Here is a 26339-nt window from a genome sequence, read left to right on the forward strand (position 1 = left end):
ACGATATCGTTATCGTTCAGTCGTCCACTTTATCGTCCATTTTTAACACAAAAAAGATGAACGATGACGACGACGCGCGTTCCCGCGGGTCGTTCGTCATCCTCGTTCATCGGGCTGACATGCAGGCCAACCTGACGACCTCGTCAGGTTGCTGCATGTCAGGGAATGGGTGAGAGAGCCCGGCGCTGAACGATATCGCTAATGATATCGTTCAGCGGCTGTGCTCAATGTCATGAACGACATTGAGCACAGCCTGCCGGGGACACACTAGACGATATCGCTCAGGGAGCATATCGTCTAGTGTGTATGCACCTTAAGCCTTGGAGAGCGATAAGTTGGAGAGAGATAAAGTACCAACCAATCAGCTCCTAACCGCCATTTCATAGACTGTTGCCATGGGAAACCTCTCCACTTGATCTTGGTGCTGCCGATCTCATAGCAGATGTAGGACTGGGACCTGTAATAGTAGGTAATGACAAGATGCCCAGTATCGTCAATGATAACAGTGCTATGAAAGTTATACTTAGGTTGGTTGCCGGGGTTTCCTGTAGCAACCCTAGTTCTAGTAATCAGAGATATCATAGGTTGGTTGCACTGACTCGTGAACAGAACAGACACTGCTCATCTCATCCATTTTAATTTAAGCTCCCATCTAGCGACCAGGGGACACTGAGGGGCCCACATTATTCTAACCCATCTTTATTATGTGTGATTTTTCTTTTTTTTCTTGACATATTGGAGGGGGCCCGTACCAGAATTTTGTCTAAGGGACATAAAGGAGACTTTTGGGTCCATTTACTAAGCAGTGTTAGGAGACAGAGGGAAAAGTGATAAGGTGCCAGCCAATCAGCTCCCAACTGTCATCTCACAGGCTGTGTTTGAAAAATGACAGTTAGGAGCTGATTGGCTGGCACCTTATCACTTTTCACTCTGTCTCCTAACACTGCTTAGTAACTAGACCCCTGTGTTTCTGAACGTCTCTCCTATTGAAAAAAATCACAGTATAATGAGCTCCGCTTACTGGGTGATCATGTGACACAGGGCAGAGCACACAGCAGCTTATGTTGGTGGTCGCCCCCGTCTGTGACTTTACGCAAACGCTGCGACAAACTCCTTCCCTCCCTGGTATACATCCGTGCGGCCACTGTCAGCGTCCGGGCACGGAGTTATAGATTGCTGCTTCCTTAAGACGACACCTTCGGTTGCACCAGTGTAGCTTGCACCAGATAGCATGTGCAGTTTGTTCGTCTGACTGTGGTCTGCGGCTGTGCGTCTGTGTGTACGCAGCCGCTTTCGATATGCCCGCAACAACGCTGTATCTGCGGCTAAACCATGTCCGGTCTCTGGCCCTGATTCAGAGCCGGACGCTCTGACAGAGCGCTCGCTCTGAATCAGGGCCATCCCTCCTACTTTTTGGAGCAGCCTCCTGTCCGCTCGCATAGCTGTGGGTGACCACCCACAGCTATAGCGAGCGGGCTTGCGACGAGACCCTTGCGGTAGGGTCTCGCTATCGCAAGCCCTGGAGTGCTTTTGGCTCTATCAGAGCCGAAAGCACTCCCACTGACATCACTAGTGATGTCAGTGGGGCCGGCCCCAGACGGTAGGCGTCCCCATGGGAACGCCTCCGTCTGGGCAGCCACGCCCTCGGCACGCCCACCAAAGGGGGCGTGCTGTCAATCACCATCAACAGCACGCCCCCTTTGGTGCGAGACCCATAACGACGGCTTGGCCGTCGTTATTCGGGTCTCGCGCATGCGCACGACGGAGCCGCCTCCGTCGTGCGAATGCGCACTTGGGCAACATCGACCCACTTGCGAGCGCTCAGCGCTCGCGACCGGGTCTGAATCAGGCCCTCTATTCGGTGACAAAAGCTGCATACACACACAACGATTTTGTTACCAACGATTTTCTGAACGATTATCTGTCAGATTTTTTTAATGTGTAATGAACGATTTTTTGAACTACAAACGATTTTTGTAACTTCCCTTAATGAAAATCGTTCAGGTGGTCAGTCAGAATGAACTACAAACGGGAATCGTTATAACTCAGAAACTGAACGATTTTTTCAACGATTGAACAATAACGACATCGTTAAATCGTTCAAAAAATCATTATGTGTGTACGCACCTATAGTCTTGTTTTTGAGTCTCGGTTTTCATGTTTGTAATCTAGATTTGGTGTAGCTGCATGCGTGCAATTCGGCAGATGCCAGTCCTGTATCTCTAAGCCTAATTTATGGCCGTCCGAATGGTCTCGTCGCCGACTGTGTTATATACAAATGGTTAATGTAAAATGTTCCACTATTGGACAGGGATAATGTCCCCACACAATAGCCCATGGCTCCTTCAAGCCTGCTTTTTTCATCATGGATGACAGTTCTGCGGGCGGGAACAGATCAGAGGCTCACAGCTAGCTTGGAGCGATTGTTAAGAGGAAAAAAAAAATAAAAAATTAAAGGAAATGTATTTAAGCCATCGCAGCTAGGAGACGCAGCCTGGGCTCTGTGGCTAAATCCACACTGGATAAGTCTGTGTTTTTCTGAAGATGAAATGAAGTTGGACTGTCAGGGCTGCTTCACCTTCGGGCGACTTTACCTCATCATTTCTCCAGCTTGTACAGCCAGAGCTTTGTGATATACAAGGAGAGCAGATCAGCTGCCATTACAGAGTGGCAAGTTGAGAGAGAGCTATATACTGTGGATGGTGATAAAGTACCAGCCAGACAGCTCCTAACTGTCATTTTTCAGACACAACTTGTGGCATGGCAGTTAGGAGCTGCTTGACTGGTACTTTATCTCCATTCACTTTACCTCCATCCAAGGCTTAGTAAGTAGACCCTAAAGTGCCTCATGCCTCAGTGATGTAACCATTTCACCGCTGCTTACTACGTCCCAGGAGACCCGCAAATTTCAGGGAGTTCTCCCAGAAAAACAGAGGGCCTCATTCAGAGGCGGTCGTAGGATGTAAGCGGTCGTTCTGAAACCAAGCGGCCGCTTGCATCCTGAACGGCCGCCTCCATGTCGGTCGTTAGGCTGTGGGTTAACACCCACAGCTCTAACGACCGCTAAGGGTGATGGTCGCGATGGTCAAGACCATCGGGGCTAACGACGAGACCCTTAGGTAGGGTCTCGTCAACCTTAAGCCCCAGGGAGCTTCCTGCTCTGTTTGAGCAGGAAGCTCCCCACTGACATCACTGATGATGTCAGTGGGGCCGCCCCCAAACGGCAAGCGTTCCGACAGGAACGCCTCCGTTTGGCCGGGCACGCCCCCGGCCCGCCCAGCAAACGGAGCAAGCTGTCACTCAACATCGACAGCTCGCCCCGTCTGCTATGAGGCCCCTAACGACGGATCCACCGTCGTTAGCCGGGTCTCGCGCATCACGGGCTTCCGGAGTGGTAAGTATATATCAATGCAGGGTGTGCGTGGTTCCCCCTGGTCTAAGGGCAGGGCCGGCTCTAGGGGTTTCGACCAGTGCGGTCGAACAGGGGCCCCACCCATAGAGGGCGCACCCATTCCCAACATCCCGATTTCAGGGACAGTACTGTCCCGCTGTTCCACCCGTGGCCCTAAGTGACCCGCGGGTGGTCAAATCGGGAGGTTGGGGACCCCAACCCCGGAGCAGCTGTTCAGTGACGGGAGAGGGCTGAGGGAAGCCCAGCTAGTGAGGCTCCCCCCCCCAGCCTGACGTTCGGAGGCGTGCCATGCGGGCTCGCCTCCAAATAACATCACATAGGAGGCGTGGCCTGTGGAAATTAGGCCACACCCCCATTTTTGGTTGCACGATGTAGGGGCGCTTTAGTGAGAGCCGGCACAGGTTGCTCAGACCCCTGGAGCTGGTCCTGTACCCATTATAGATGCTCCAATGGTGACAGAACAAATGCATTCTAGAGGCGCTGCTACCTTTAGGCCAACCTAGGCAGCTCCCTAGGGTGCCAGTGGTTTTGGGGGTGAGTAACACGCAGGACTTTAGGATGAGCTATGGAGAGCGCGCAGGGCCATATGACTCTTAAAATAAAAAATCTGCATCACCATCGAATCTCTGTTATCAATGGCAGATAAATATCAGTAGCAAACCATCGATGTTTGCTAGCCATTGAACGTTGATGGCCAACCCTAAGCTGGAGCAGGCAAGAGGTAGGTGGTTGGGTGCGTGCACAACGCCCGAAGGGAGGGGCCGGCTACTTGTTAGCTAGCGCCAGCAGTTCTGAATGAAAGCAGACTGCCGATTGGAGGAGAAAAGCCATTTATGACACCATCAGGGGTCCAGCCTCACAGCTGCTGACTGTACGCTGCAATTAGGCTCCTACACAAGCTGTACTATTAATGCTAGCTCTTGTAAAGCTGCATGACAGGTGCACTTTAAATGTTTTGGAAAGCTGCTTGTTTGCTTGTAAACTATTCCATTGTATCCTCTGTTTATTGCCACTGACTCATCCCCTATCCTTTTTCATGCAATATTAATGGCCTTCTAATGAGGAGCCTGGATCATTTATCTCCCAGAAAGAGCCACCAGATGATCACTGCGATCAGTCACGCCTCATCCAGTTCTCAGCCTATTTCCAGACGATTCTAATATTGTTTTGCAGATATTTACAAGAACGGCTGATCTATGTGCAGGCAGCGTCTGGCTGCTACTGTGCTTTTGGTGCAAATGGGGGAAACGGTTTTTCTTGCTCATTATCAGTATCAATATGTCAAAATTCACTAAGGACTTTAGGCTGTGCATGGGTAGCGCTGCGAAAATTATGTTTGTTCATTAAATATTTAGCCATGTTTGTTCATGTCATTTTATTGTGGCGTATGCCTGAGTACCTTACTGTGCTATCAATAGCCTATTTTTCTGCAAAAGGGTCAGTGTTTGGCAGCTGCTATCTTTCAATTTAACCCTTTTCAAACATATTCATAATACAAAGCCTGCACAGATCATAGTGATCCGTGCAGCACTTTAAGGCCCTGATTCAGAGCCGCTCGCTGCCGCTGCCCGTACGCTGGGATTGTGGGCGTTTTTTTTTTTGTTCTCCGGCCGCTCGCAAAGCTGTGGGAGATCACTCACATCTTGTGCGAGCGGCCAGGAGACCATTGCGATAATCACGACCGTCGACCTTGCGACGAGACCCTACGCTGCCACAAGGCCGAGTGGACTTCCTGCTCTAATAGAGCAGGAAGTCCACTACTGACATCAGTAGTCCACTACTGACTGTTCCTAAAAGAACCCCTGCGTTTGTCCAGCCACCCCCCCTACCCGCCCACAAAACGGGGCGAGCTGTCACTCACCATCGACAACCGCCCCGTCTTGTTGCGAGCCTCGTAGCGATGTTTAGGCATGCGCAGTGCCTAAACATCGGGCCGCTTGCGAGTGGCTCTGAATCAGGGCCTAAATCTGCAGTCAGTCGGCGGATTATATCGGAAGAATGGGGTCATCCGACAGGCTTTTTGACAGAAAATATACGAGAACATCACCGTCGGATTGATAGTGACACTCAAATCTGATAGTAAATAGTGGATTTTTGCACAGCAATCCGCCAGCGATCCCCAGCGGGAGCAAACGGCAAACCATGATTCTTAGCAAATTTACCCCCAGGAGTCCTGTAGGGACTCCTGATGAAGTCCCTATAGTACGAAAAATATTTTTATAATATTTCTGCATTTTCTCAGCCCATAGTGAACTGTGTGCAGCTATTTTTATTTTGCCTAATTTGTTCTAAAATGGGAAGGATTTAATTGGGCCATGGCTTTCGGTACATTTATATTACTGTGATGGCAGAGTGCACACTGAGCAGAGGGAATACCTGTGGTCTGAAAGTAGCAATCCAATAATTTAAGTTAAACAAGGATTATTTTTCTCCTGCTCTTTTTGGTATGGTCATCAGACTTCTGTTAAGGGTTGCTCATTCTGCAGATTTTGTACAGAGTTATTTGACTTCTATATCAACCATGGCATATGATGTAGTGAGCAGAGGGGCTTTGGAATGCCCCTCTGAGCTGTGTTTTTTTGTGTGACATCATCCCCCTCCTTTTTCCCTCTCTGCCATCGCATGGCATGCTGGGGGCCTGAGAGCCTGCATCTGTATACCAGATTGACATTATCTGTGTCTGTCAGCCATACTTCATTTCCATGCAGAGAGGTTTTTCAAAGGAGACAATTATTTGTTGGAGGCTAGGAAAAAAACATGATAATTATGTAACAGAAAAAAAACCTATTTGGGACTGCAGCTATAATATCATTACTTATTGATACTTAAATAATTTATTATGTAACTAGTAGGAATTATGCATGGGGACCAAATTACATGAATGCTAGAGCCATTCGGGCACATCTTCGAGCCAGCTTGTCATTTAAAGAGCCATAGGATTTTGGCCAGGGGTTGGGAGAATACTAAATCTAAATTGTAAAGTGCAGTGGGATCAATTATAGGTAGCGCACAGAAATTTCTTGAGTGCTATTCCACAACTGCTGTGCTTAATGCCGCATTACATTGTGAAATATATATACCATACATATTATGTACACAAACACAGTACTTACACTAGATTGGATACTGCAATCCACAAACTTGAAATGCAATTTATCCAGGAGACCTCTGTCACCGCCTGGTGGTCAGAAGTGGTACTGCAGCTTTCCTGTTATGGAGCATACACACGGTCAGATTTGTCAGACTTGTCAGATTTGTCAGATGAACGACTGAACGATTTGAACGATTTTACCAAAGTTTTGAACGATTGAACGATTTTTGACTGCATTAAAATTAATGGAATCGTCCAAGTCTGACTGCAAACCCATCAGATGTCAGATATCGTTATCTGACAAACGGGAACGCGCATCGTTGATCGTCCATCGTTCAGGCATGTCAGATATGAACGATTTTCCTTCAGATATGAACGACTGAACGATTTTTAAATCGTTATCGTTCATATCTGAAGGAAAAATCTGACCGTGTGTATGCACCATAATGCTACCCTTTCCCAGCAATTGAGAAAAAAAAAATGCAAAAATTTGAGTCAATTGAATAGGGCAGAAGAGTGATATAGGGGAGATGTATTATAGCAGCACTTAGCAAGCTGCTGAACTGGTGCCACACTGCAACTTGCCTCCTGGCCGGCCCCAATGCGCATGCGTGATGTCTCACAAACATTGCGAGATCTTATGCGCAGATGGACCGCCACAGGCACCGCTGTTGGACAGCGCACATAACGGCAGCTAAGCCTGCTGATATGTTTGAAAAAAAAAATGATAACCCGCATATATATGGAGTTTGTATGTTCTAACTGTGTTTGCGTTGGTTTCCGCTTACACTCAAAAAAAAAAAAAAATGACATGAATATGTAATTTTTACCTGGTAGGTTTATTGGCTTCTGTGAACCGCCCCCTAGTCAGGAGGTGAATCACAGTCACCAGAAGCCACAGTGATTGACAACCTAGGTTGCTATTACAGGGGGACAGCAAGTTTAGGGTACCCCTTCTACAGTAAAAAGTAACCCAAGTCTGATCAGACTGAGGGCCTGATTCAGACCCGTTCGCTAGATGCGATCGTTCGCTCCCAGCGTATGGAAATTCAGCTAAGTGATGTCAAGGCAGCCGCTCGCACGGCAAGGCATAAGCACGCCCACTATATTTTGGCGAGCGATCATTTTGGGTTTATAGACGCCCACCAGCCTGGCTTTAGCCGCCCACTAGCGTACGTCATCTCCAGGAAGTATATACAACCATCGGTACATCGGGATCCATCGAATCTGACCGCAGCGCTTGCGGTTGACTGTACCCTACCACAAGCACTGTGAGCACTTCAGTGTAAAAATCAACCAGGTGACGTGTACTATGACGCTGCCTGTTAATTATGCACGCCCCAGAAACAGCGAGAAAACACTCTGGCACGCCTGCGTCTGCAACTCCACTCCCCCGTTACTACTGGACTGCCCCTGTTACCACCCACAAACGGCTTCTCCTGTCACTCATTGCACTGGACAGTCTATGCAGGGCAAGCGAGAAATTTGCGATCGCTTGTACTAGTTTGCGCACGCGCACTGCGAACTACACGCATACGCACATTAGTGAACATCGTCTGCAACGAGCGGCCGCTTGCTAGCGACCGGCTCTGAATGAGCTCCTGATTCCCCTAGAGATGAGGCAGCAAAAAAAATCTAAGTTTATCCGGAGCCCCCTGTGCCTCGGAGGCTACCAGCTTCCTACTGGAACGTGCTGGGTCTCTTCTAAACACATCTGGGCAGAATCCACGTCACCATGAACCCGCCACAAGGAGCCACGAGTCATATTACCAGAAGTTCCCTCAGGGAGGTTAAAAAATGAGCCAAAGTCTTAACTTTACCACAGCCACTTTCATCCATTTTCCCTCCTAAATTAGTGTTCGGTTTAGTGTAATCTGTGGCTTTTTGTACAGAGCTCCACTGCTGCACAAGCAAGGAAAAACCACTTAACGCAACGGCTGCCATCTTACACCTAAGGAGTTTGACAGAAATATAGGTGCACCGGCCCAAATCAAGAAATGTGAGGTCTCCGGGGCGAGTTTTGCTCCGTGCTTCAGCCACTTTATTGCATCGTTTGCACACCCAGTGACGGCAGCCATTTTGTAGGCTGACCTGTATCCATAAGAGTGAGCCTTTGGAAAGTGCCTCATGCCACCGTAATGTCCCTAGTAAACTTATAGGTTTGCATCCTGCATAAATATTGTTTTGTCTGCCAGCACCGTGTGTAGGTGACAGGTAAACTTTAAATCTACCCGTGGTCTGTTCTGTCAGGACGATTTATGCTCACGGTGTTAAATATGGACCTGACTGTACTCATGAGGCTCTGTAATGAGTTGTATTACAGACACTATTTTCACTATTAGCAGTGCTTAGATAAATTATACATGCATTTTGCAGTAATAGGTGTGAAAGCTCTAGGAGAGAAACGTGTCATTAGGAGAGTCGGCATTGTTGTATTATTTAATCTTCCAGACAGCCACTTAAAGCGGAATATTAAATTGCTCCCATACTGTGTGGAATAAGAGGCGTCTGTGCTGAATACGGGCATGAAAACCCTACATTAGGTTTGGTTAATGGCTGATAAAGTAAGATTCTGATTTCTCTACAGTTAAAGAACAAATTACTTGCGTATCCACTTGTAACAAACATTGACAAAGACATTGGGACTGATTCAGTGATTTAGGGCGGATCGATATCCGATTTTCGATGATCTGCGCATGCCGCTGATCTGGGGATGCGATGTCGCTCGCAGTATCCCAAAAGCTGCAGCGTGACTGACGTGCTGCTGGCGTTTGGGGGCGGCGACGGGCAGCTTTCCAATAAACCGGGGTGCGTCAGCCCCATTTTCTGGCTGTGCCGAAGATGGTGGCAGGACGCAGCGTCACCGGCCCCGGCAGCGTGATGTCACAGGACATCCTGAGTAACATCGGATGTCCGATGTTCATGCATTTGATCCGATGCTGCGGCAAGATTGCTAAAGCTGCATGCAGAATATAATATAGAGCCACATTAAAGATATGTATTACTTTGTCACGTAATAGGGTCCTCTCCCCCAAAAATATATGTTTTGATTGGTCATAATTACAGTGGATTTATTATTGAGGGCACCCAATACCAACTGAAATAGTGCGCGGCCTCATGCCGCATGCCCCATTCTGGTTTATGGCAGCGGTACACTGTTATATACGGAAATGATGTATGCGTATAGCATAGGGATTAATATTCTCTGAACCAATTTAGTACACAGGCCAGAGGAAAGCTAACATCACAGAATAGGTGGAGGCTTACAGTAGGTAGGTGGGGAGTGGGCAATGACTTTTGTGTCACCTTAGTTGGCACAGCTATGGCAGATGTCCTGAGCACGTGGCCAAAATGGGCCCAAGCTTGGTATCCTTTTCTATAGGTGACATCATTTCTGAAGTGGGGCAGGGTCTCCTGTCAGACCTTGTGTGACCTGGGTGGCATTTATGGCTTTCCATGTGAAACGGATACCTCATTGGCTGATAGCACGTTGTCACGCTCGCAGGCCTTGGTACGGACGGAAAAAAAAATACCTGTGCGAAGCAGCGCTGATTGTTTAACTATTTGTCTGTGGCGAGATTGTTTCCTCCCGGCCTGCTAAGCTGCCGACATGCGCTGGTTTATCAGTATTTTTTTTAGGGCGGAGGTGTGTAATAATAATAATAATAATAATGATAATAATAATAATAATGATAATAATAATAATAATAATTAACAAGCTGTCAGATCACTACACACACACACACCACACACACACCACACACACACACACCCCACACATGCACACCACACACACACCGCACACACACACTCACTCTCACACACACACGCGTGCGCGCACGCACACACCACACACACAGACCACACACACACACACCACACACACACATACACCATACACACACAACCCAAACATGCACACCACACGCACACACCGCACACACCACACACACACATTCACTCACACACTCACACCACACATGCACACCATACACACATACCACACATGCACACCACACGCACACACCACACACACACATTCACTCACACACACACCACACATGCACACCATACACACACACACACACACTCACTCTCACACACACACACACCCCACACACACACACCCCACACATGCACACCACACATGCACACCACACACACACACACCCCACACACACACCCCACACATGCACACCACACATGCACACTACACACACACATCGCACACACACCACACACACACACACCACACACACACACACACCGCACACACACCACACACACACACTCACTCTCACACACACACACACACGCGCGCGCGCACACACCACACACACACACTCACACCCAGACTCTAACAGGAAATGAGAGATGCAGGGCAGCTCCTGTAGGAACCAGGCGTATGTAGTCTGGCAGCCTTAACTAGGCCAAGATAAATTGCATCACAGATCGGCATGCTCTCCCCCGAATGCGATAGGAGCCGGGAAAATAGACACAGATCAGATTAACCCGTTACGCACTCATCCAAAGCAGATTTTGCTCTATAGGGGACCTATTTATAAAGCCCTCCCAACGCACACAACAAAATGCTATTATTTTGCACCAATGCAAGGTCTGCCCTGCATACATCATGGAGCTAGCGTACTATACGCTCTCCTGAGACAACTCTGCCACTAAGGGTCCTATTTATGAATCAATTCCTCCGTAAAATTATGCGGACTGCATGTTTAAGGGCAGAATTAAGTATCCCTAAAATGTACTAATATAGAAATCAGTTGTCCCCATAGATTTCTATAGGGACGATATTTAACAAGATCTCCAAAGCGGAGCTTTGCGTATCTCGCATGCGTTGACTAATGCCGCCCCTTAGCTGCAGTGGGGCAGTCTGGCCGGAGAGGATTCGTGGGCTGCAGGAGATCCCAATGCGCATTGCGGCCTTTTCCAAACGCGCAGCTGGAAAGACGAGCGTGAACGTATAAACATGCGTACGTATATGCAGTCGCTTTACTTCATACTGATTGCTGGGACCAGATCTTATTGCAGACGATGTTCCTGAATACATCTAAGCAAAAAAAACAAAAACGTATTGCCGTGATACAGTGTGCAGCAATAATGATTCTTCATTTTCGGTGGCTGGGTGCATATTATAATAAATATGCCGCTTAAAGTTGAAGAAATCTTTAGATCTGCGTTGTGCAAAATGGTCAACATTACATTAAACCTTCTATCGGATGAGGTGTTGTCATGTGTGCAAACCACTTATCATACTAAGATAAAATAAAGACACTGAGACGTGGATTTGGCAGATAACTTGATGGCGATTTATTGGAGCAATAATAATTATTATTTATTTATTATTTATTTAAGGATGTATGGTGGCAAAGAAAGGACGGCCAGAAATCAGCCAAATCTGCTATGCCCACACACAAACAACAAAAGGCATAGCAGGCGTAGATCGCCCAGAGTGCATACACATAACCATGTAAATCCATACATGCCTACCCTCCCGGTTTTCGCGGGAGGCTCCCGATTTTTCGGGTAACCCCCCGCACCCCCGGAAGGGTAGGCAATTCTCCCGCATTCTGCCCACTTCCTAGTGAAGTGGGCAGAATTAGGAGAATACCCGCGGCAATCGCGGGTCTCCGTGAAGGGGGCGGGGCTTAAGCTGTGATTCTGCATGAATCACAGCATTTGGCACCGCCCCCTATGTAAATTGTGCCCAATCGTGGCAATTTTACCACGAGGGGGCGGGGCTTAATGGCGCGACTCATCAAGCCCCGCCCCCGTTGGCACCCTGCTGCTTCTCTAACCCGGGCTTCTCCCGGGAAGAGAATATTAAAGGTAGGCAACCCTGTGTAAATCATGTCAACAACAAAAGGTAACGCTCACCCCCATCTTGACTTCCCACCCGTTTAGGTGGTGATACTGCCCCCCGTTAGGTTGGTACAGCCAACTACCAGTCAACAGAAGGGAGCGCCCTTAAATCATAATTGCACCCGGACTGGTGACCTGCCGTTCTTTCCCGCCACATAAAAAACTAGTAAACAACTATTATTGATTATATCTGCGGTGGGTCGTAAGTGTATATTGCAGATGTGGACCCATGCAGATCCCCCATCCGTTCCTTTATTTTGGGCTAAATTGCTTTTTGCTTTTCAAATGGATTGGCTGGAGACCACACTACATAAGGAGACTAAAGGCCCCCATACATCAGAGATGGATTGCAGCAATCGTGCAATTTGCAGATGATTGTGTATAAAAATCTGCAATGTATGGGCTTCACAGATCGCAGATTGCAACCAAAAAGTGATTGGAATTGTTTAATCAGATTGTCCAACATGTTGGATTTCACAGATGGATTGGGGCTGTAGATTGCTAGTGTATGGGGGTGATCAGCAGATTTGCAGACCGTTTCTAGCAAAATGATGGGCCTTTCAAGATTGCCAGATCTGTGTTTGCTGCAATCTATCTGCAAATCACTGAAAAAGATCTGTAGTGTATGGGCGCAGATTGCTCGATTGGGAAATCCTAAGATCGGGCAATAAATCTTCAAATTGTTCAATTGTGGTTTTCAGATTGCTGATGTATGGGGGCCTTAAGACAGCCGCTTTTTTTCAGCTGTGGGAAGGCTTTATAGACTCCTTTACGATGGAATTACGACGCCAAATCCATTCATGCTTCAGAAATACATCTTGGTATGAAAACAGAATTTTATTGGATGATCCGCCTGTTACGCTCCCTGTTACAGGTTGAGACGGAATCTGGCTCTTTTTCTTTGTTTAATTTTGTTGGATATTACCTTTTTTTTGAGGGGGGTGCTTGCCATGTTTACATTAGTTTGATTGTTTTTGCGAAGACAATGGACCTCATTCAGACCCGGTCGCAAGCGATGAGCGCTCGCAACTGGGTCGATGTTTAGGCCCTGCGCACGTGCAGCGGCTGCACTGCGCGTGCGCAAGCCCCAGAGCGAGAGAGAAATTCTCTCGCTCCGGAGCTCACTACAAAAGGGGCGGCTGTCGATGTTGACCGACAGCTCGACCCGCTTTGTAGGCGGGGCAGGGGGAGGGGGTTTCCCAAACGGAAGGAACGCCTGCCGTTTTGTTGGCGGCCGCACTGACATCAGAGCAGGAAGCTCCCTGGGGCTTGCGGAGGCTGAGACCCAAACTTAGGGTCTCGTCGCAAGCCCAGATGGTCGCAATGGTCTTGACCATCGCGACCATCAACCTGGTCGGTCGCTGAAGCTGTGGGTGGTAACCCATAGCTTAGCTAGCGATCAGGAGGCCGCACTTGAAAAGTCAAGCGGCCGCCCTCATTCAGAGTGAGCGCTCGCTTCTTGCGACCGCCTCAGAATGAGGGCCAATATTTTTATGTATCTATTTTGTACTATTTGTATACTATTGCCTTTAATGGGCCTTTGTTCTATTTATTATATAGTACCATTATTTTTTGTAAAATATATGTTATATTATTGCTCTGATGAATAAAAGAAATAAAAAAAAATATATATATAGTTTCGGAGCTTGACAGCGTGATGGCGAATGCTCCGGCCCCGGGATCGCAACCAGGGGCGCCGAGAGGGGGGGGGAGCGGGTACAGATTACCGAGGCCCGGGCTTCCTGAGGGGCCCGGCGGGGGCCCGGGTCCGGTGCCGCTCCCCCTCCCTCACACACAGCAGCCCAGCACACAGATCGCGCCCCCCCCTGGCTTTGAGCAGGGCTGAGGGGGCACAGTGCGCCCCCCCTCCCCAGCACGCAGCGCCGCATATCTTTTTTTTGGGAAGGAGGCGTGGCCACGCCTCCCGCGATTAGGCCATGCCCCCTATTACCTGGGCCCGCTGCAGCTCTCAGCGGGCCTGATTGCAACCCGCTCTTTCCCTATGGGAAGGAGGTCTGGGTTGCGATGAGGGATCCTTTTGGATCCCACCGCCCCTGTCCGGCTCCTTCTGCCGAACATCGGGGTGCTTGTGCGCATGCGTTACCTGTAGGGTTGCGCATGCGCAGTCCCATCACTGCTCCGACAGAGGCAGTGAATTCACTTGCGGAGACAGTTGATTTCGCATCAGCTGTCACTGCGCCAGAGCAATAATTAATTGCTCCGGGAGCCATGGCGAGTTAGATTATTAATTATTGGGGTCAATTGGGACCCCGATAATTACCATCATGAATGGGCCCCTAAGTAAGGTCTATTTGTTGATGAAAACACACTGATATTTTTCAGGAAATACATGTAGCCATAGGGATCATGTGTCCTATAACCAATGCAGGGACATTATACTATTGATCCCATTTGAATGTATAGATCTCTGTTTTTTTTATTAATATAACAGCTACATAATGGGGGTAAGGTGTAATCAGGGAGATTGGTAGACTCTTCAGGGAGACAGGGAGATTGCTACTATGTCAGGGAGTCTCCCTGACAATGAGGGAGAGTTGGCAAGGATGCCTTAAATATGCCACAAATTAGGCTCAATGTGGGCAGACACCCGCACACAGGCTGTGCTCCCCCTCCCTCTCCAGGAAACATAAGCCAAAGTTAAAGGAGCAGAATAGACGGCGAAAGGCAGGGCCGCAACTAGGGGGGGGCTAGGGGTGCGTGTGCACCGTGTGACAGATTTGAGGGGGTGCTGCAGGGCCGCTCCAGGATCATGAGGAACTAGCGGCGGTGCAGCCAATGCATTGCACTGGAGCCCGCCGCAATAAAGGGACTTGCGGCCAGTGTCAATAACACAAGCAAGCAAGGCATGCTGGTGGCTGCCACAGGAGAAGCTAGGAGGCAGTCGGGTCGGAGGAGAGGTAGAGGACGTCCCTCCCCTCATGACACCCCGGCGCCTCTTCTCTAAGTTGGTGCGACTCCGCACTTCCTGCTGTTTCCACGGCACCGTCGGGAGTCTGAAGTCCAAGCATAAAGACCATGGTAGCCAGTGGAGAAGAGCCTCCCTCACTGGCCCCTTCCAGCCCATCCCAGCGCTGCCTGCACCTGCAAATAGTAAATTATAGCTTTTTATTTCTGAGTGTGTGTGTGTGTATATATATATATATATATATATATATATATTATATATATATGTGTGTGTGCATATACAGTCAGGTGCATAAATATTGGGACATTGACAGAATTTTCATATTTTGGCCTCTATTCACCACCACAATGGCTTTGAAATGAAACAAACAAGATGTGCTTTAACTGCAGACTTTCAGATTTAATTTGAGGGTAATTACATCCAAATCTGGTGAACGGTGTAGGAATTACAACGGTTTCTATATGTGCCTCCCACTTTTTAAGGAGCCAAAAGTAATGGGACTATCAACTCAAAAGCTATTTCATGGACTGGTGTGGGCTATTCCCTCATTATTTCATTATCAATTAACAGGTAAAAGGTCTGGAGTTGATTCTAGGTGTGACATTTGCATTTGGAATCAGTTGCTGTCGACTCTCAATATGAGATCCAAAGAGCTGTCACTATCAGTGAAGCAAGCCATCATTAGGCTGAAAAGTCATAACAACCCCATCAGAGAGATAGCAAAAACATTAGGTGTGGCCAAATCAACTGTTTGAACATTCTTAAAAAGAAAGAATGCATCGGAGAGCTCAGCAACACCAAAAGACCCGGAAGACATTTGCAGTAGAGGCCTGGCAGAACATCACCAGGGATGAAACCCAGCGTCTGGTGATGTCTATGCGTTCCAGACTTCAGGCTGTAATTGCCTGCAAAGGATTTGCAACAAAGTATTAAAAAGTGAAAGTTAGATTTAGGATTGTTTAGTTTGTCCCATTACTTTTGGCCCCTTAAAAAGTGGGAGGCACATATAGAAACCGTTGTAATTCCTACACCGTTTATCTGATTTGGATGTAATTACCCTCAAATTAAATCTGAAAGTCTGCAGTTAAATCACATCTTGTTTGTTTCATTTCAAAGCCATTGTGGTGGTGAATAGAGGCCAAAATATGAAAATTCTGTCAATGTCCCAATATTTATGCACCTGACTATATATATATATATATCAAAAATAGGCCGCACTCACCAGTTTGTAGAATAGAAAACAAACTATTTATTAAATTTGTCAGCAAGTGTTTCTTCATTGCTGACATTTTTCTGTAAAGGAATTTTTTATATATTATATATATACATTATATTTTGCATACCTCCCAACTGTCTCATTTCAGCGGGACAGTCCCACTTTTTGGAGCTTGTACCGCCATACCACCTGCAGGCCACAGTGTCCTGCAGTCCGGAGGGAGGTTGTTTCTGCAAGTCATGCGCTCTTCAAAAATGGGGTTGCTCGTCAGAGAGGGGGGGGGGGCGGCAAATACTGCTTTGCCCCGGGTGACAGAGATCCTAGTTTCGGCCCTGCGAAAGGTGAGAGGTGACGGAAGAGAGGGGGATATTTATCAAAGCTTGGAGAGGGATGAAGTGAAGGAGGGAGATAAAGTACCAACCAATCAGCTCCTACTTTATTTTTTTTTAACACACCCAGCCTATAACATGACAGCTAAGCTGGGTAATACACTAGATGATTTTTTACACGATTTGTAGTTTTCCGACGGATCGGAATGTCAAATCGTTTAAATCATCGATCTGATCTGATGACCGATCTGATGACCGAATGATGCAAGACATATCGTTCCTCATTTGAAAGATTGCACAGTGTGTATGCACTATATCGTTTTCCGGGAGTTCAAGGGAAATCGAGACGACCATCGCTAATGTGTATCCAGCTTTAGAAGCTGATTGGTTGGTACTTTATTTCTCTCCAAGCTTTGATACATCTCCCCGTTTGCTTCGTTTTTTAGTGGTAACTTTTAACACCGGTGAGGGTACTGTGGTGATCTGTGCCAGCTTGGAGCTGACGCAAAATTCAAGTGTAGAGTAGAAATGGCTGCTTGCCCATCCACTAACAAAAAGCGCCTCCAAAAAAGCGCTCTCTCTGTCTTTTTTTTTCACTCTCTGTAAACTGATATATAAATTTTGCACTGCAATTGCGGGGGAACCTCTTCTCAGTGCCAGAGTCTACTCGACGACTGCGCCGGTGAGAGAAGGGGAACCCCACACAGAGACTGCACCAGAGCCCAGGCCCCGAGTAATGCTTGTGGGGGCCACTGGTCAACTAAGCTGTGGGGGAACCCCTCCAATTAAATTGACACGTCACTATGGGCCATATTCAATTTGAGGCGAAAAGTCTGAGGTCGGACTTTTCGCTATCATCGCCGATTTTTGCTGGGATAAAGTATCTGGCGCGTGCCTGCTTATCAGCGAAGACGGGACTCGGCGGAAAGGTAAGAACTGAAAAGTCCTGTCACTTTTGGGGAAATCAACCTGTCACCCCCTAGTAGATGGTCTGACATGGGGGATCACTATGGGTACCCCCGATTTGGCCTGCTGAAGGTAATTGGGGTTTTTAAACAGCCGTGGCAGGTGCATAAATGCGGCTTTGAAGAAGTGGTGAAGAATAGCACTTAGGGGGTTTTTTTGGAAAAAATAACTAGTCCCATCAAATTTACATGAAAATGGGTGAAAGCATATTTTTAAGTCCCTAAAGTGATTTTTAAAATTCTTCAAAAATCCACCTGCCGCAACCAGCCGCATTCTAGAAAACACCTGCCGCATACATGGGGACCCCCCCTGAGTCTATTTCACTAGTTTTAAGGTCTGTCCCCCAACAATTGTTTTTTTCACTCCCAAAATTAAACCTCTTTTTTGGGGGTGTCCTATGCTGATTTAAAAAAAATTGACACAGTTGACTTTCGCACCTGCGAAAAATCTTTGAAATTGAATATGGGGATAAGTGAAACTGGCGAAAATGACGTCATCGGCGATAAATTATCGCCGATAACAGACTTTTCGCTCCAAATTGAATATGGCCCTATGCCCCTTACCTTACCCCACAGTGTACCCCTATATGCCACACATTGCCCCTCCTCCACAATGTGCCACATAGTACCCCCTATATGCCACATGGGTCCCCCCCATTGTGCCCCACAGTGCCCCCTGTATGGTATACAGTGCCTTCCCAGTGCCCCTGAGTACTTACTTACCCGTGACTGGCTCCTCTGTAATGCTTCCAACTCTGTGTTCTGCATGCACTTGTATGATGAATTCCCTCATCAGCATCACGGATGTGATGTGTCACGTGATGCTGAAGAGGGTACGTGGGGGCCGCTCTGTGCTGTATGCGGCAATGAATGTACATGCTGAACACACAGAGTGCGCGCACACACACACGCATTATAAAATTGTAAATTTATAAAAGTAGAACTGTCACACTGAGCTTAGTTTTTTAACTGCCACAAATGGTTGCTGGCCCCTACTATACTAAATAGCAACTATTCTATCCTCGTATTTAGGAATAAATGTGAATATGATTGATGCACCATTTAATGGGCAGTTTTGTCTGTAGGCAGGAAGTGGAATATATAATCTGTTCAGAACTGAATTTGCTACACATTCTAGAGGAAGTAGAGAGAGAGAGCAGTGTGCTGTGGTCAGGGCAGAAAGCATGAGAAAAGTTACGAGAGGTCTTGGTTGGATCAGGGAACAGAGAGCACCAGGAAGAATGTGTACAAGATTCTGGCCACAGTAAATCCACAGGAGGTTCAGCATTCCCCAGGAAGAAGTATTGTCCCCAATGGACTTTGCTTCCTTGAATAACATCCAGCTGCCTGTATGCAGCCCCCTCGTTTCAAAAGGACATCTAGAGCGTAATGCGAACTCTGACGTCAATCTTCTTCTGAAAGTCCATAACACCAGAACTTGATCTGAAATTCCCATAGATGAAGGAGCAATGGGGAGCCAAAGACACCAAGGATTTGCTCTGCGAGCTTAAGATCTGGCGTTACATCTCAAGGGTCCAGAAATTAGTTGAAGGTACCAACGTTGAAGGTACCAACGTTACCACTAGTTGAAGGTACCAACGTTGTCATCCATCTGGCATGGTGACTGCTTTTGGTACGAGCTGATGAGCGTGGACTTTCCTGATTGCAGAGCTTTGGATATCCGCCAAGGAAATGAATCATGTCTAGTTTATAAAACGAACCGGAACCACGACTTGTCGACATGGGGGTCACCTGTCAGTTCGAGGGGCGTCTACCTGCCGGGTGCACACGTTATTTCGTCCGGCCAAACTACAGTAATGTAAAGTGATGCTCTTTGCCGGTTTAAGGAAGAAGCTTTGATTTTTTTTTAACCCTTAAAATTCAAAATATGCGCAGAAAAAAAACCATGATCTGGTAACAATTAATATATTTTGCTCAAAAAATCCATACAGATGTGTTTGTTTCATTGCAGTTTGGGAAGAGGCTAGAGAAGTCCCTTTTAGCTTTTGAGCCACGATGTTGTAACAGGACTTGGATAATCCCAGGAATTTGCCAGCACTGAATGCGCATCGGAAACCGTTCTGCAATGCTGCGATGATTTAAACGCTTGTAGCCAGGTTGCTGCTCCCCATAAAGCTTCGCTTCATGGCGAGCGGCAAGACTTTTTTTTTTTACCACGCGCGGTTCTGTGCTCTTGTGTGTGTTTGTCGGATACCATTGACATCCATAGAGAATAGTTGTGGCGCCTACTGTAAATGAGAGGTCACGTGGGCATTTGTACCAAGACTTAAGGCTCCCAGGTTGCGATTAGCAATGTATTTTAGATTTTTATCGTTGGGTTAATTGTTATATTTCCTTAGAGAGTGTTGCGATATATTGTTTTCACAGAGTGTTCTCTGTATTTTACGCCTTGCATACAGTTCTGGATTTAGCTGTAGGAGAGTAGTCAGGTGTCTAGGGTGCCGGGGAAGGGACTCAGCACTTCCGACAATTCGCTGCGTCAAACTATCAGTAGCAAAGAAAAAAACAAAATTCTAGCATTATGTCGGATTATAACGTCATGGGTTGTGTCCACTGATTAAACATCCATGCAGTCCACACACTAATGGATGCACTATAGGCATGGATCACAATCCCTTGCCAGAAGTGTGCACTGAACTTCTACAGAGCCCCATGCTGTCAGCCACATACACGCCTTGCTGTGCCTTCCTCTTCCTTAAAACGTGCAAGGCAGTTTTTGGTAGCAATGACATTATCAACAGCAGAGGCCATTAGTAGTAACTGCGCAACTGGGTTTAAACTTTAAACTGTCTAACTTACAGCTTTTAAGCCCCCCCGGAGAGCTGATCCAAAAAAATAAAAAATAGTAATATTCCTTCCCGCGCACAGGTCACCTGAGGATTTTCATATTCTGCTCTGGTTTTGGAAGTGTTACTCAATCTCAGAGCAATTATAGTTTTCATTTGCAAGACTGGAACTTGATTCAACCCCTTTCACAGTACCAGTCCTGTTCCATCAGTATTTTTTTTCTACCCCTGTTTATTTCAACAGGAGCTGAGTTTTTCTGGAACTCTGAAAAAGTAACGACTACAGGTTAAGCACTGTGCTACTTCAATAGTAAGGAGATTGTCATAAGAATTCATGCCAGTGGGGCAAAGGTGAACTGTGCTGACGTTGCATTTAGTTGGGTGCTAAAATGAATAGTGGGACCTTGAAACAAATCTTTAGACTCGCATGTTCAGCCAACTGCTCCATATAACCGGTCGGCCAGCAACGTGCAGTAGGTGTGTGCCAAATACATCGCTGGAGGCTTTGGTTACCCAAAACACGGGCGTATCCAGATCTCCCTATCCCTTCCTCCTCCACACTTTTTTGCAACCATGGAGGACTTTTTTCATCGACATTTCAACAAGTCTCGCCCGCCCGAATCGGAGCGGAGGGTGAGCATGAGTGCATGTAAAGTCAGGCGCAAGTCAGGGGCCGGCGGCCCCTCGCTGGGACTGCTGACACAGCGAAGGGTTTCGATGCAGACGTGGCGAAGCAAGAAAAGTGCGGAGAGTCGGAGGAAGTCCAGCACAGCACCTGTTAGAGTAAACCCACGGTTTGCAGTGAAAGAACTTAAAAGATGTACATTGAAATCCGCGAAGATTCAGAGTATAGAGCACCTGCTGTGGGACATATGGCTGGATTGTAAGTTACTCAACCACACTAGTCAACAACGTCAGAAGGAGAGAGAGGAGAGCGTTCATTCATCAAGCAGCGACACTTCGGAAGGTGAAGCTGGCACCGATGTGCTACCCAGGTGTGTAGGTGTTTATCAGACTTCGTGGAAGCAGTTAGCAAAGAATTAGGAAATAACACTGATTTGTGGCGAGGTGTAATATATGTAATTAAATTATATTGTATTATATCCAAGTACTATATATATATATATAAATATATATTTATGTGTGAGTGTGTATGTGTATATATATATATATATATATAGAAAATACCACAGAATTTCTTGTGAGTACCTAAGCAGATTTTGAATATGGCCGACTGCCTTGTAAGGATCATTGTGTGCGGTCGCCTCTCTCATTGTTCTGCCCAGTAGTGATGGCGCACCTTTGGGGTCACGTCAATTTTCATAGCAGTCAATGTGGTTTCTATGGGCTCTATTTACTACAATCCACATTTGTATTGCAGATTGTAGTGTGATATTACCGACTGAATTGGCATTGCGAATTCAGGCAATATCACAGGGATTTACTAAAAAGCCTTTGCAGGGACAGAGCTTGCGATAAAGCTCTGTCCCTGCAAATCCCCTCCGCCCACTTATCACGGTATTTTTGCAAAAAATACCATAAAAAGTACCCGCGCATGCGCCGCATGGCGTCTGCTAAACCCCGCCTCACGCGATTGCGACCCCCCCTCCCTTAATTACACTTACCTCCGGTGATCGGTGCTCCTGTGATGTCCTCCGTGGCTCCGGTCAGCTGACATCCCACCCTGCACTGGGATCCGGTCAGGTGACGACCGGGCCCCAGTGCAGGATGGGAGACCAGCTGACTGGAGGGAGGACATCACCCGGAGACCCGATCACCGGTCTCAGGTAAGTTTTTTTTTTTTGTAACCATTTTTTTTTTGCAGTGTATTAGACCACATGTTTAGACCACACAGCTGATCACTGGGGCCGGCTCCAGGCTCTGCTCTCCCCGTTAGAGCAAAGCAGGAGTCCGGTAACCAGGGGAGACCCTGGATAACGCCACCTCCAGGTGGCGTTATTATCGCAGGGCTTTCCCCGGTATTTTTTCACAATTTATTTTTAGTAGCTTTGACCAGATCACATTTCCCATTACAATGATGGGAAATGCGATCTGCTTACTAAAAATAAGTGATACTTAGGGGTTGGAGTATAATTTTACGAATTCTACTCCAATTGCCCTATAATAACTATAGGTGATACTAATATAATGTGAAAAGGGTGTGAAAACACCCTTTTTAACTTTATTTTAGTAAAACTAATGTTGATAAATAGAGCCCTATGGGAGGCCTCTTAATTACTGAATATACCAAGCACCAGCATGCTTCGCACCCCGGAGCTTGGCCAAAGTAGCTAATGCCTTCTCCAGATGGCGCTAACCATTGTGGCCTATAAGCCACATTTTTCAATAGTTATTGGGAGAGGGATCTGTAGGATCCCTCCCCGGCAATGGGCGCTCACACATGCGTGGTCAGCAGACCATGTATGTGCAGTAGTGTAGCGGGATCCCGAAGGTGAAGGAAAATTATGACATTAGTGATCGCTTCACTTCTAATACATGGCAGTGGTGGGCTCCTATCCTGCATGTGATTCCTAATACATTCGGGTGATAGTAATTTCTTATTGCCGCCATAACAATTTAGAATTATCAGGTCACTCAAAACTTGATAATTAATAAATATGTCCCATAATATCGTTATTTCACAGTTTATTGCAGAATAAGTAAAATTGTACTGAAGAGCTCACAATTTAAAGCATCTTATGCTGAAAGGGTCAAATCAACAAAACCTTTTATTTGTTTTGGTTTAATTGATAATTATCTGTATGTCAACATATATAATATTTGTAGTGTAGTTAATTGCATATTTAATGGGAGTAGAATATATATTTGGTACTGTACATGGTTTATTATATTCAGTAGCATTATGGAGGTTCTGCTGTGTCCTTTTTATGTTTACTAAGGGCAGTCATAAGGAGGATAGAGAAGACATAATGGGGATATGTATGAATGGGTAGGCAGGGGATATGCAGACAGAATAAAAGGGAGACAGACAATACAGGTGCAGACAATAGAACCTGCTTTCTTGTGCAAAATAGCCTTTTGCAGTTTGGTGAGCAAGCCCCTGAGTTTTTTTCTAAGACTTCCTTTTAATCTGGGTACACACTAGTTGATGACGGATCGGTTATCCTAATTGACAATTGGTCAGTGCATGCACTCTTACTAATCCTCGGCCCGATGTGTTGTGACTGATGTCACAACTGGGCGGGCATTTACATGTGCCAGCCCAGTTGAGCTATCAGTCACCAGCGGCCTCTACAGAAGGTGTACTGGCGGTCAACTGAATGTGTAAGGGGCATTACTGTTTGTGGCATAATGTGTTATGAGGGGCATTACTGTGTGTGGCATAATGTGTAAGGGGCATTACTGTGTGTGGCATAATGTGTAAGGGGCACTGCTGTGTGATGTAATGTGAATAAGGAACACTATTGTGCTCTGTAATGTGACTAAGGGGCACCACTGTATGGTGTAATGTGACTAAGGGGCACTATTGTGTGGTATAATTTGAATTGGGGGTATTATTTCGTGATTACGCCCCTTCCGAGCGAGACCACACCCTTTTTTTGTATTTGGCACGCTGTCTCCCTGCTTGAGGTACAGTATGGATGGGACACCAATTCTCTTTATGTACACAGGGCACCAAACTGTGTAGTTATGGCTCTGCTTTGGTGTCCATAGATATGTTCTCCTCTGTGTTCAGCACCCCTGCCCTAGGGATGGACATCGGAAGCCGATGGTTAGCAACCATCAATGTTTCCGATTCTATGGAAGTATTTTTCCCTCGAATACCGGAAATTCAATGGTTGCCAGCCATCGGATACAGCTTTCCGATGCCCATCTGATGGCTGGCTGTGGAGCGGGAGCACACTCCTGCTCTGCATAGCAGACCAGAGGATGAACAGCAGGATGCTGGGCACATCCCCACAGTGACGTGGGCGGGAGGTGCCGCGAGGCTCCATCCCTTTCCCTCAGGCCTCATTTTTGGCCTTTACTATAACCGTTGCGATGGTTATAGTATCAAATTGTTAGCCATCGCATCGCATGATTTGATGTTGAAAGACCGGCAACTATTCGATGCCGGGATTCCAATGTCCATCCCTACCCTGCCCTAAACAATTCCTATAGTGAACACTATCTAATCCTCTACAACTGCTAAGCCAGGGCTTGGTCAATTGTAAAATGTCTTCCCTTTTCTCTGTGTATGACCTACACCAAAGAAGTGCCAGCTTTACCTAATAGAAACCAACCAAATATCTGACTATGGGCCTGATTCAGAGCCGCTCGTAAGCGGCCGCTCGTTCATTCCGACCGATGTTCGCACAACTGCGCATGCGTACGGATTTTAATACGCATGCGCGAACCAGTCAGTGCGGCCGAAAATCGTTTGTTCGCTATATAGCGAATGCCTGCTATTTTGAGTGACAGAAGGAGGCGTATGTGGGTGGTAACAGGGGGAAAGGTGCTTCAAAACGGGGAGTGGAGATCCGAATGCAGGCGTGCTTAAAGGTCAAAACGGGCGTTTTAAGGGAGTGCATAATTAATACAGCAGCGTCATTGACCACGTCACTTGTTTTTTTTTTACTCAGAACTGCTCGCAAAATAGCGGTTGAAAAACCAGCCACAAGAATAGTGAGCAGTTCATACGCTGTTCGATGTACTCGATTAATCTAATAAATAGCGGACATGACGTATGGTGCGAGCGGCAAGGGGGCGTATTTTTCTAAATTACAACCGCAAGTTTTGCTCGCTCGTTCAGACTTAGAGGCGTGAACAGACCGCAATTAGCGAACGGTTCATTTGAATAGCCACCCCTTGTTTTAGAACGAACGACCGCAAATAACGAGCGGCTCTGAATGAGGGCCCATGGCACATGTTTGAATCGCCTACAGAAGAGCTTAATACAGAGAATGATGTACACTTGTATGTTGTTCTAATATTAATTATATATGAAAGAGCATAGACTAAGAAGTAGGAGGAGTCAGGAATAGTAAGGGGAGGAGTCTATGGCAGGAGCCAGATGCTGACGCAGAGGTGGGACTGTGTGTTCTTTAAGTCCCAGTCCGGCCCTGGGTAGAATGGAGGGCAGAACCATGTATCGGACAGCTAGACTGATGCTTTGCCATGTTAGCGCTCTGTGCACTAGCAGGAGTAGGTCTGGATACTACTTCTCTCATTGCACATGTCTCAGATTGGCCAGGGGCACAGACGCATGGAAGACAGCGCTCTCTCTTTCTGGGCTGTCATCAATTATGTAGTCAAACCCCCAAAATGCCATTTTTGGGGGTTTGATCGCATTTCTCATATCCATTGCTTTCCGCAGATTGGACCCGGTGAGCAATGCCATCTATAGATGGCATGGCCCAATTGAAGTCTATGGCTTTCTTCTTGCATACTGATGTGAGAGGGGTCCCAATGAGATCCCTCCCAGCACCCCTGGCGGTGCACGTGACGTTAAGGGGACTTCTGAGTCATAAACTCTCTTATCGGGGGAACTGTCCTCTGTGATTTTACCTGCAAATCTTCATGCATTAAATGGAAAAATAATTGAAGTAATTGCACTTTACATGGGAAGTAACGATGACGTGGAAGAAAGTCCATTCACTGGAATTATCTCCTTCCACAAATACTTTCAACTAGGGATGTGCAGGCTCGGATTAGTTTGGATTTTCCCACCAAATTCAGATTTTTATCCCGCCAAAAATTGGGTCTCGGAAAGAGG

The 26339-nt window shown here is 46.8% G+C and overlaps 1 protein-coding gene across 8 annotated transcripts in view; it reads left to right on the top strand.

Annotated features, from left to right (window-relative positions):
- Positions 1-26339, top strand: part of DGKI (diacylglycerol kinase iota) — a 376642-nt gene that overhangs the window by 112103 nt on the left and 238200 nt on the right. Inside the window, exon 1 of one of the 8 annotated variants that reach the window (XM_088448826.1) lies at positions 21089-21618. The exons of the other annotated variants lie outside the window; for them this stretch is intronic. Coding sequence (XP_088304952.1) covers positions 21197-21618 — 422 coding nt within the window. The 5' untranslated portion in view covers positions 21089-21196. Of the gene's footprint in view, positions 1-21088; positions 21619-26339 lie in introns of those variants that run through there. 8 annotated transcript variants of the gene reach the window in all.

The sequence above is a fragment of the Taudactylus pleione genome, unplaced genomic scaffold, assembly GCF_031769625.1.
Source record: "Taudactylus pleione unplaced genomic scaffold, aTauple2 ptg000465l, whole genome shotgun sequence".
In the NCBI taxonomy this organism is placed as follows: Eukaryota; Metazoa; Chordata; class Amphibia; order Anura; family Myobatrachidae; genus Taudactylus; species Taudactylus pleione.